This window comes from Myotis yumanensis, unplaced genomic scaffold (genome assembly GCF_028538775.1).
Source record: "Myotis yumanensis isolate MYYU_CA2020_CCGP unplaced genomic scaffold, mMyoYum1.0.hap1 SCAF_1, whole genome shotgun sequence".
Lineage (NCBI taxonomy): Eukaryota > Metazoa > Chordata > Mammalia > Chiroptera > Vespertilionidae > Myotis > Myotis yumanensis.
The window spans coordinates 31319601-31332412 of NW_027223752.1; the positions used below are offsets into that span (position 1 = coordinate 31319601).

Here is a 12812-nt window from a genome sequence, read left to right on the forward strand (position 1 = left end):
TCTAATTCTGAGGTTATGTGTTCGGGCTCGGAGGCCCTTGTGCACAGCTCTGCCTCTCCAGGATTAGCCCAGCGGAGTCATAGGAGAAGATGAAGTCCACCAGGAGACCCAATGGGGAATTCCATGAACGATCTCTTCCAAAGTGCCAGGTTGGGCTTTCTAGAACAAGCCAAGAAGACAGGTCCTGGATTCTCTCAAACTCAAGCCACTGAACCAATCCCACTCAACAGAGTTCCAGGAGACAAAAAGCACTTCTTATAAAGAAATAGCCCCTGCCAGGCCGGTGTGGCCCAGGGGTTAAGCATCGACTGTGAACCAGGAGGTCACGGTTTAATTCCTGGTCAAGGCACATGCCCAGGTTGCCGTCTTGATCCCCAGTGTGGGGCATGCCGGAGGCAGCCGATCATTGATGTTTTAATCTCTCCCTCTCCCTTCATCACTGAAATCGATTAAAAAATATATTGAAAAAAAGATCCCCCTAGGGTTGAGGCTAGCAGCAAATGTGAGCCCCATAGAGCTGCAGGATATCGTCTCTTTCTGCCAGGGTCATGCTGTTGCCTGGGATGGGCTCAAGCACCCGCTCTTTGCCAGCCAAGGTCGCAGGGCTCTGCAGGGATGGTGCTGGTGGCAGCTGCACCCTGATCAAAGGCTGTGCCTGGAGGGCTGGGTGTGGAATGTCTCTCAGTGTTTGTAGTGATTGCCTCTTGGACGTATTCCCACCACCTGTGCCTCTACTTTCTGGTACCCAATCTAAAAGTCCTCACTCACTCCACCAGGTTCATTGGTGGTGGCAAGGGTGGGAGAAAGGCCTTTTTGGGGATGGGCCAGAAAGCTTGGGGTGTCATGCTGGATGGAGAATCAGAGGCCTAGGACAGAGGTCGGGATGTCCAGAAAGCTGTAAAGCCAGCCTTCAGCAGAAACAAGGATGTCTGGAGAGACAGGATACCCTCGTGTGGTAGTTTCCTAGGGCTGTTGTAACAAAAGGACCAACAACCTGGCTTTAGAGAGTAGGAAGTGTCTCTCTCACAGTTCTGGAGGCTAGAAGTCTGAAATCAAGGTGTTGGCAGGACCATGCTTTCTCTGGAGGCTGTTAGCTTCTGGTGTGGCCAGCGGTACGTGGCATCCTTGGCTTGCACACGCATCACTCCTTCTCTGCCTCCATCCTCACGTGGTATTCTGAGCACGTGCATCTGTGCATCTGTGTCTCTGTTTTCTCTTCTGACAAAGACAGCAGTCATATTGGAGCAGGAGCCTACTCCATTCCAGTGTGGCCTCATCTTAACTGCCTGCATGACCACAGCCCTATTTTCCAACAAAGTCATATTCAGAGGTTCTGGGAAGGACATGAATTTTGGGGGTGACACTATTCAGCCTAGAACATCCACTATCCATTATGTACAATCAATCCTTTTTCTATATCTGGATGCCAGTCCATCTGGCCATTGGAATCTATTCCATTAAAAGCTTTTGGGATAAAACTTCTCTGTGTGTGTTGCTGGCATTACTCGAGTATTTCCAAACATCTTCCCCTTTAAGGCTCAAGATCAGATCTGAACATGTTGCTACTACTGAGTGGTCTCTGTGGTTATAAAATAATTCTGAAAATTATTCCCAGGTGATGGGTACAATAACTTTCCCATGGCCCAATTCAAACAAATAATCGCCAGAACTCACAGCCCCTTACATTTCCATCATTGTTTAGAACTGCTTCCTTATGCAATGGTTTTATTATAGTTCTGTATCATCATTTAGCTGCTTAAGGGTTTATGTTTAGCTGTCGCATGAGCCCTTTGAGGGCAGAGACCATGTGTCATGTGCCTTTGATTCACAACAGTGCTTTTTACACAGCAAGTCCGACACTGGGAAGAAATCAGTAAGAAGATGTGTGTAGTGACGTGGGTGATGTGACCTTATCCTGAAGGCATTTTCTACTTGCTACCTAGGTATCTTTTTCTAGCTCTTCCTTGTTCTCCATGCCCCCTGATCTCCCCAAATTCCTGACTCCCACTGAGGAGTTCAAACCAACACATAGCAAAGACAGGTGGCTCTCCAAAGGAGTCCAGCTCCCATTTCTGCTGACCTACCAACTCAGAACGTAGCACAGAGTAGGTTTGCAAAATAGATTTGTTGCATGAAACTAAGAAAAAAATGGCTTATATTACTGGTCATCTCTAGCCTTTGTTTCACGGACAGGAACCATGGACGGGCTGAAGTGAGATGTTGGCCCTAATCCCCAATTGTGCTCTTCCAAAGACAGGTCCCCAGCCACTGCCAGCGTGAGAGTGGGTGGAAATGTCCAGCTGGGAGAAGAAACAGGCCTCCACAGCTTCTCTTCATGTGCACATGTACCTCAATAACCTGATTCTGCTTGAAGGTGGACAGAACGCTGTAGGTGTTAGGTTAGGCATCGAGATTAGGGTAGAAGCCTGAACAATAAGAGCAGAACCAGAGCACTAGTTGTAGGGGCAGGTGGCACCCACCTGGGGACAGAGTTCTGATAGGCTGGAATAAACCAACAGGTCAGCTGGCCACCATTTCCCCACACTATCACATGCTTCTTTGTTGACTTTTGAGAAAGGAGGAGGAAATCTCAGGGTTATTATCAGAAACTAAGTTCATGTACTCATCTCTCCTCCTTTCCCAAATACCAATAAAGCGACCAAAGGAATAGTCACTTCTCTGTCTATCCTCCACCAAACCTATACGTTTTGAATGCCTACTGTGTGCCTGATCTGGGTCTAGGTGCTAAAATAATTTTAAGTCCTATTTAGAAAGAGAACCAGGGGGGTGGGGATGTCATATGGAAGGACTGGGAGGAAGGGGCAGCTACTCTAAATGGAGTGGTCACAGAAGACCTTTCTGAGGAAGGGACACCAATGCGGAGTGAGACTCTGTGAACCGCACCAGGAATTTTCAAATTGTTCTGTGCCTCAGAATTGCCTAGAAAGCTTGCAGAAAACAGACCCGCAGGGCATCTGTATTTTTAATGGGCATCCTGGGTGATTCTGATGTGCCCTGTATTTTGAGAACTAGTGACCCACGCAATTGCTGAGGGAGCCCTCACCAGCTACTGACATAGTCCATCTGAACCAGGGCTGCATGTTAGAATCGCTTGGGGGGGATGTAAAAAAAAAAAAATACCGATGCATCACTTCCAGAAATTCTGAGTTAATTGGTCTGGGGAGGAAAGTAGGCATTGGCATTTAAAAAAAAAATAATGCTCCAGGTGATTCTAATTTATGGCCCAAACTGAAAGCTAAGTCCTTCAGTCTCCCAAACCGCTGGGTATGTGCCAAGACTTATGTGCTCTGAACAGATTGGAGTGATGAAACATTGACTGGAAATAGCACTTCTCCAATCAACGACCCCTGTGAAACAGGCTAAGCTGCAGAAATTGAGGAGATAGATGAAAAATCAAACAAACCCCAAAACATATCCTACCCTCAGGAGAATTCATGAGGGGAAACACCACCAACAGGACAGAGCAGGCTACTAAGGAAAAGGAGCCCAAGAAATGTTAGGGATTCCCAGCAATGAAAAGAGCAGGATTGTCACCACCCCTCCCAACACTCAGTAGGAAAAGAAAAACTCATGAAAGTATGAAACCACAGAACGGACATCATTGAAAACAAAAATGTGACTCTGAAGAGGAAGTCAAGGAATTCTGTCCTTGAATAGAGAATAACAAGGGTAGTAGAGGAAAGATAAGAGTGGCTGCTCCATCCAGAGGCCCAGAATGCCTACAAAAGGACTTCCTGAAAGGAGAGAATAAAATGGAAGAAGGAGTAGCAGTGATTTAAAAAGTGGAAAACCCCCCACAATATCCTGTTAAAAAGATTTACGTTCTTGGATAAGATTAAAAGGAACAATCTAGGGCATGTTTATTTATTTAAAAGGCAAGTCCAAGGAACTTCAAATGTATTTATGTTCTAACAACTTAGTAGCTATTGGAAGTATATATAAATTGAAAGAACAATGAATACATTTGCTTCATCCTTATATAAACACATGTGCGCCATTGAGCACTGCACATCTTCGCAAACTCTGGAGTCAGATTGGACTCCGCCACCCTCATTTCCTGTTCCATGTTGATTTTTGTACAGTGCTTGCTTTTTATCACAGCCAACTGCTCTGAAAACCCAGATTTGCAAACCCCGGAGGGGATGGAATGGGATCTAATGTTGAAAACAGTGAACAACTTTAACAACCTTAACTAATAGTTGATGCAGCATCTGACACATGTCACACGCCACTGCGTTTCCCGCAGGGGCTCAGGGTACAGTGATGCAGTTTGGGAACCACGGCATTAGACAATAAAGTTCTTTCTAGAAAATGACACTGGGTTGGAGGAAGAGAGATTTTCTTCATTGTGTATGTCTGACTAGTTTAAACATTTCTCTATATAAAAGGCTAATATGCAAAGTGTCCCCTCGGGAGTTCGACTGGGAGAACGGGTGTTCGGTCGCTTGCTATGACGTGCACTGACCACCAGGGGGTGGTTCGAAACATGACCGGCGACCAGCAGCAGAGGCGGGGCACTGAGGGAGCAAGGGAAGGAGGAGGTGGGGAGGAAGGGAACCTGATTGCTGGCCAGGCCTAGGGACCCTACCCATGCATGAATTTCATGCACTGAGCCTCTAGTTTTATAATAAACACCAATGACTCTTATTGCTTTTTATAAGGTTTTTCCATTTCAAGAAAAGAATCCAGAAAAAGAACGAGAGTGGAAGCGAATGACAGAGATAATAAAGAAATGAGGAACAGGGGCTGAGGGTGCCCAGGCCCCCACACCAGATCTGTCCAGGCCTCTCCTTTTGCAACTGTGGACATGGGCCAAGTCCCTCTGGGTTTCGGCTCCTCAGCCATTAAGCAAACACACTAGCTCTCCTCATGGCTGAGAAGCTACTGGATGGAGTCACCCCTGTCAGGTACTCCAGAGGAACAATGATGAAAACCACAGCTTGAAGCCCTCTGCCTGGGGTCCAATCCTAACTCTGCTACCTACTCGCTGTGTGACCTTGAGCAAGTTCACTAACTCCTCTGTGCCTCAGTTTACTCATATGTTCAATGGTGAAAATAGTAATGTTTACTTGTTGCTGCTGTCTAATATATACACATATATATACATACATATATATACACACATATATATACATACATATACATATATATATAATCTATATATATATATATATATATATATATATATATAATCAATATATATATCAATAAATTGGCCAACAGATTCTTTTCCTCTGGCATGGTCAGAGAGAGGTCAGAGGGAAGGCACAAAGGATCCATGTACAAGCCAAGCTATAAGGAGGGAGAAACCACGAGTACGTAGAACTTGGTGGGGAGGTTACTTGAGGTTTCTGTTCAAGTGACAAACCTCACAATCTCATACATTTTCCCACATCTCTCTCACTCACAAACATTAAAACTTTTTTTTTTTTTTTACCTCATCTCTATGTCCCATAAAGTGACATCATCACTGATCCAGGGATTGGATGGCTCGGCTGGTGTTATCATAGGATCGTATTCCACATACTGTTCCGTGTAAGCAATTAAGCTGCAGGAGGGAGGCAGAGCAGAGAATGCCATTGAGTTCCTGTAAACACTTTTATTCTGTTTTACACAAACATTGTATCGGTCTTAATATAATTCCAAATTAAAGGGAAAAAATTAGCACCATTCCCACTTTTGACAAATTGAACTGTTTTCCTTCGCCCTTGTGTGCTGCGGAGCTAAGTAGCATATTACTTTTTTCCAGTGTTCCTGCAAATCTCTAAAACATTCAGCAATAGTTTTCCCATTTCTTAAGCACATCAGATAATCAATCCATTATCTCCCTGTCCCCAGAGTTTTGGGTCCTTTTGCTCCAACCTGGACCGTTTTCTCTGTAGATTCGATGCAAAATCATCATCCTGGGACCTCCTTCACTTTTGTGTTGAAGCCCTTGTTTCCTGGTTCCGTGTCTGTCTGTTGGTTTTACTCCCTGGTTGTGTGGAAGCACATCCTTTGACTTTATCTCAATATTTGACTAATAGCGCTGCACATGGAACCCAGAGTTAAAGACAATTTTCTTTCAGAATTCTGAAGACATTGCTCACTTTTTTATTTATTTGTTTTGGCACTCAGAAGTCTGGATCCATTTGGATTCTAAACAGCTTCTTTTCTCTCTGGAAACTTAGGATCTTCTCTTTATTGCTGTAGTCCTCTGAAATTTCACCATGGTCCTTGCTGGTTGTTTTGTTCACTGTGCTGGGTACAATGTACAATATATTTCCCATAAGTATTATTTTTTGCTAATGTCATACTATTTATTTTTCCGTTCTATAATTCTTTAAAAACATTTTTTTAAGAGAAAGAGGAAGGGAGAGGGATATAGAAATAGAAACATTGATGAGAGGAATATTATCAATCGGCTGCCTCCTGCACATCCCCTACTGGGGACTGAATACACGACCCAGGCATGTCCCCTGACCAGGGAATTGAACCAGCGACCTCTTCGTTCAATTCTTGGGTTGACACTCACACCGCCTGGGATGAATAATTCTTTTTAGTTAAATATTGGACATCTTGAATTGATTGATAATCTAATTTTCCCTCCCATTTTCCATTTTTTTTGTCTTTTTGTTTGACAGTTCTTGCAATTTTTTCCTTTCTTTATTTTAATTTGAGCTACCATTTTCTTAAGTTTCCAGAGTTCACTCTTGTTTATCATAGTATCTAGTTCTTGTTTTATGGATGGAATATCTTCTCATATGTCTGAGGATATGAATTCTATATTTTTATTTTCAGTTTCTTGAATAGTTTTTGGTTCCTCCGGGTCCCTTTTTTTGTTTGTTTTGATTACACTCCTTCACACTGGGTTTTTTCTTGAGCATCTGGCAAACCTCTGGACATCCATTTGTCCTTAAGCGGGAGGTACTGAAACCTGCTTGGAGGCTCAGTGTGCATGTGGACAGAACCTGCCGACGGATGGGCTTCACGCTTGGGTCACTGGGCAGCTTGCCAGTCTTTTCGCTAGAGCTCCAACAAGGGATCTGGCATCTGTCTTCTGGGGACATCCATTTTTCTCTAGAACGGGGGAGGCAAACTTTTTCTGGAAGACCCTGATAATAAATATTTTAGGCTTTGTGGAGCAGATGGTGTCTGCTGCAACAACTACTCAGCTCTTTTTGTAGCCTTTTTTTTTTGAGAGAGAGAGAGAGAAAGGGAGAGGGAGGAAGGGGGGGGGGGGAGAGAGAGAGAGAGAGAGAGAGGGAGAGATTGAGAAATTGATGTGACTAAAACGTTGATCTGCTGCCTCCTGGGCATGTGCCCTGCCTGGGAATCAAACCAGCAAGCGTTAGGGGCACAGGACGATGCTCAATCAATTGAGCCACTCCGGCTGGACAACAATTCTTGAATTAATGCATGTGACTCTTTTCCAATGAAACTGTATTTGCAGAACCAGGGAGTGGAATCGATTTGGCCCACAGGTTGTCTCTTGATTGTGGGCATATACATCTGGCTCCTGGAGGGCTGAGAGCAGGAGAGGGGAGGGTTTGAGAGTCTCACAGCCCAGTATGTAGATCTTTTATTAATTCTCCTGTTTTCAGCTGGCCCTCTATAATGTGATGTGACTTTTGAGCTGATGTGGCTCAGTTTCTCCAAAGAATAAACTGCCTATCCCCTACGGTGGTAGTTATTGGGGAAAGATGGTCTCCTAGTGGGGCAGGGATCTAGCAATCCAAAGGCCCCAGGACAGGCTTTACCCATCCTGATGGGGTCAGCCCCCAGCCTCATTCTTGCTTTCCATTGTCCTTGTGCCTTTAAGAGCCAAGGCCACATTCTGTTGGGCAAACTGGCTCACTTTGTTATAAAACTCACACCCCTAACACATAGGTTATAATGGTCGTCACTTGGTCTCCATACATTTTAAAAATTAAATTTAGAAATATTTTAGGCGCACAGAAAGACATAAAAGTAAAGGTAAAAAAAGGGTATAAAAAGGTAAAAATGTCACCTTTGAACTCACACCCAATTAAAGAAGTAAAACATTACAAACAGAGGAAGAGTCCTGAGGTTATTAATGCTCCCCAATTGCTTAGATTTTCAATCTTCAACAAATTTGCTGAAATCATTAATTCAATGATTTGTTGACTTTGAGTTCATGCCATTTTTATTCATTCATTGATATGTTGCTTTTGGGAAGGGAGAGAAGAGAAACATATGTCCACAATATTGTCTTGAGTGAATTTATTATGATTTATATAATAATTTCCTTTCCAGTAGACACAGACTTTTAATTTCTTTAGTATACATAGTGCTGTAGTAGCACACCCTCGTTCACATTGGGTTTTCCATCTTCTGGGTTATTGAGAATTGACATTCACCAGTAGAATTACTTGTGCCAAAAGGTATGGATATTATTATGCTTATTGATCCACGTAGGGGAAAAAAAAACTTTTCCTAAGCCCTGCCAACTTGAGTGCTACGTTTCCTCTGGGCGATTCAGTGAGGGATGGCTTGCAGTGATTGGTCAAGGGAAAAGGAGGCATGGGTGTAAAGCATCATGGAAGAGAGACCATCATTCCTATTTAAAAAAATATATTTTTTTATTGATTTTAGAGAGGAAGGGAGAGGGAGGGAGAGAGAGATAGAAACGTCAATGATGAGAGAATCATTGGTTGGCTTCCTCCTGCACGCCCCCCAGTGGGGATTGAGCCCACAACCGGGGCATGTGCCCTTGACCTGAATCAAATCTGGGACCCTTCAGTCTGCAGGCCGACGCTTCTATCCACTGAGCCAAACAGACTAGGACCATCATTCCTATTTTAGAAACATAATGAAAATGTACTGAAACACTCACTAGAAAATCAGGGCCTCTGAGTGGGAAGGAGCCTGGGAACCGCATGTGGGAAGGGGTGAACAGGAGTGTATGTTAGCACCCCCTTCGCTATGTGCAGTTTCTGAATGATGATGCACAAACAGAAACCGGACAGGAAGAGGGTCCGAGTAGAAAGGGAAGTGAAAAGCAGAGCAGCATCGCAGAGAGGGAAGAAGAAAGCATCAATTCATTAATCTAATGTGTTTTTCTCGGTGCAGGAGTGGGGGAGGGGAGAGACTATAAAGCAAGAACTCCTTAATTGCAGATCACTCCGAGAAAATATAATCAATAGGGAATCTCAGAATGAGTGGAGTGGAGGGATGTGAAGGTGAATTTAGCCCCTGGGAAAGGAGAGCGTATGCCAGGCCAGGCATGGCAGCCCTGCTAGGTCATGATCTGAATAAAACCACCTGGCTGGAATGTCACCTCTCATCTTTTCTTTTCTGACACCTAAGATGGGCTGGAAGCAAACAGAAGCAAGGACCCCCCGGTGTCTGGAATCACATAAAAGCAAAGTTGTAATGACCTCTTTGGCTCCTCTTTTTCCTCCCCGGAAACTATCATTAGACATTAAGTTCACGGGTTGGTATCACTGTAGCAGGTTTTTAATAGACCCTTAGGGCATGCAGTCCCTTGCTATCTTATCTCATTTTATTAATTACACTTTGCGATTACAGAGGGTCAGGAGGCAGAGGAGGAACCAGCATCCAATTTCAGGGAACAGTAGCGATCTGGAGATGGGCAAGGTGATGATAAAAAATCAATTCGGCCATCCGCTGCGATGCACAAATGGCTCCAGGGTAGGGCAAGAACGAGCCAAGCCCAGGAGTGGATCTACAAGGACACAGCTTGATCTGCCCGTGTGTGGCAGCGTGGTGTGACTCCTGCAGTGACCTGCGAGGTGCCCCGAGAGGTGGGGAGAAGTCTCTGGGGACACCCAGCAAAACACAGAGACTTTCCAGAATATTTGGAACTAAAATGTGGATTTCTGCATTCCCAAAGTTGGTTTGTTGAGTGCTATAAGGCTTAGGTGAATACAAAAGGGGCCCCTTGAGGACTCTGAAGAAGAGTAAGATCTCGTTTACTAGTACTTGGCAACTTAAATTGTTGAGAGAACATGAGCGAGATAAGTGACCAGAAGGGCCTCTTTCTACAATGAAATAAACTCTGCCTTAAGGCTTCGGAAGAGCACCTCTCAGAGAAGATTCTTGCTTTAGGATCAAGGCTAAGGAACTTAGTTATTTGAGTTCCTTAGTATCGTAGATCAACATGAAAAAAATGAAATCTGGTTCCCTAACCCCTGAATCTGGTCTGGGCATGTGACTTGTTTTAGCCAATAGAATGCAGCACATTCTCAAGAGGCTGGATGCTTCTTCTCTCTCTCTCTTGGAATCCTGCTATCTGCATATGAACAAGGTCAGGTTGGCCTGCTGGAGGATGAGACCATGTGAGGAGACCCCAGTTGTCCCAGCTGAAGACATTCTTTTTGTGTGTGTGTGTGTGTGTGTGTGTGTGTGTGTTTTTGTGTCATCTATTAAAAAAAAATCTTTATTGTTGAATGTATTACATATATCCCTTTTTCTCCTATTAACCCCTTATAGCCCGCTCTTGCTCTCTGCCCCAGGCCTCCACCACCCTATTATCTTATATCCATGGGTTATGCATATATGCATACAAGCTCTTTGATTGGTCTCTTCCCACCCATCTACCCACCCATGCCTTCCCTTTGAAATTCAACAATCTGTTCCATGCTTTTATGCCTCTGGATCTATTTTGCTCAACAGTTTATTTTGTTAAGGTCATTCTTAACCAACAGAAACCAAACATGTGAGAGAGCTCAGTCAAGATCACCGAGCTGTCCACCCAACACACATACACCAGGGGGAGATCACTGGTACCAACAGAGGCAGCTAGCACATAGACACATGAGCAGCAGTAAATTGCCTGTTGTTTGAAGCCACTATGTTTTTTGAGGTGGTCTGTTACACAACAATAGCTAACTGATACACCTGGTCTGTTATGGATTGGAAATGGGCGTTGGTAAGGGAGGAGGAAGGAGTACTGGAGACAAGTAGTATGTTGACAGGAACAAGAAAACAAACCAACAACTAAAAAGCAGAAACAGAGACTCAAAGTATATAATGGCCAGGGTCTGTTTAGGAAAAGGGAAGCAGCTTGTGGCACTTTATGAGACCCTGACCACTGATGGGCTTTTAAAGTATATATATATATAAGAACATGGACCCTGCGTCAACCGGAAAAAGTAACTGAAATGTGTGTTCTTTTTTAAGAAGGCAAGGGCATGAACCATATTGAAGACAGTGTCATTTAAAACAGTTAAAATAAGAAGGTGAAGGTGTTAAGCACCATTTATCCAGAGAATTCATTTGTGTGTGCAGGGACCGTGCTTTCTGAAGCACAAATTAGGTAACATCCCAGACTGTTTCCAGGTGTAAAAGGCGGCCTAGGACATCTAGTTTGGTTGCCATGATGATGGCATTTCAGGCACATTTACCCACTCATGGGGACAATGGGACAATAGCTGAAACTGAGATGACCTGAGAAATCTGTGCAGAAGAGCCAGTCTCTTCATGCAGGGCCCTTAGGAGGCAGCCAAGGGGGACAAACCTGTGGACGGCAGGGACAGCCTTAGGCAGTACACAGGGCTCTGTGTTTAGGAGACGGAGAAGAAAGAGGGAGGGAGGAACTCCATCAGCACAAAACAGCCACCTGCAGGGCCAGACTCACTCCTTGGCCTGCCCTGTTGGTTCCTCTGAACACCACACACCCAGTTCATTCCATCTCATGAACTTGAGTTGCTCCTTTCCAAAGCACTGTTTAGCACACACTGGAAAATAACAATAATCATTCACATTCCCTGTATGTGTGCTAAGTGCCAAGGACTGGACCTAACTCATGCTATGGATTAACTCATTAACCTTATATGTACATTAAGTACTACTGCTCTCTCCCCCTTAAAGAGGCAGGATCCAGACCCAGTGGCTGGCTCGACCTCCACCCCGTCGATTGTTCTGTACTGCCCTTCGGTTTGCAGAGTTTCCTTTATTCCCTTCCTTGCTGGGCCTGGCTGCACCCTCTGACCCAGCCCTGACTTTGGCCTTTTTGGAACTGGACTTTCACAATCACCACACCTCCACCTCTCCCAACATCAGTGCTCAGGGAACTAAGTGAAAAATGGGGGCACCTGTTCTCAGGGGGATGCGGGCCTTTGCCTGGTGGCTTCTGGCCAATTAGCAAGGCTCGTGGGGAGCAGGCCCAGGAGAGCGGATCTGGTGGGGATGTGGGCGCCCACCTGAGAGAGCTCAGCTTTCACCTCCTGTGAGCCAGCAGGCGTACCCAAGGCCAGCTGCCAGCACCTCCCCCTGCCCCCACCTCTGCACAGACCCCCGACAGGCTCCAGGCGGCTTTATCTCCTGCTAACACCCGCTCCTCTCCCTCCTCCTCGCTATCTGGGAGTTTCCTGGTGGCTCTAATGAAAAACCCTTGTGTCACATTGAAAAGTTGCCAGTGATTGCTGCTGGGAATAAAATCCAGTCTCTGCTGGGCGGAAACACAGGAGAGCCCCCAACTGTGGAGGGAGGAGTGGCTGGCTGGAATAATCTCTTCAAGGTGAGCGGCCTCTCAGGCAAAATGAGAGGGCACCAGGTGGGCCCTCCCCAGCAGCCTGCAAACAAACAAACAGTGGGCCCTGCCAGGCTCCCCTCCCCCGCCCTGCTGTCTCTCTTCCCTCATCAGCACACCAGCTGGGCATGCACCTCCCCAGGCAGAAGGTCCAGGCTCTTTCCTCACCCACAGGATAGGACAGAGCGGAGTGTCCCTGCTGTGGTGAGCTCTCAGTCCAGCTGAGTGGTGGACAAGGGCTTCACCGAATCCTCAGAGACCGGGTCAGTCCACTTGCACATTATTCGAAATGCAG

General features: G+C 45.3%; 1 protein-coding gene across 8 annotated transcripts in view; it reads right to left on the bottom strand.

Moving 5' to 3' along the window:
* RGS6 (regulator of G protein signaling 6) overlaps positions 1-12812 on the bottom strand; it is a 483882-nt gene that overhangs the window by 58791 nt on the left and 412279 nt on the right. For all 8 annotated transcript variants that reach the window (XM_070417229.1, XM_070417238.1, XM_070417234.1 and 5 more), the window contains exon 13: positions 5459-5569. In XM_070417229.1, coding sequence (XP_070273330.1) covers positions 5459-5569 — 111 coding nt within the window. The remainder of the gene's footprint in view (positions 1-5458; positions 5570-12812) is intronic.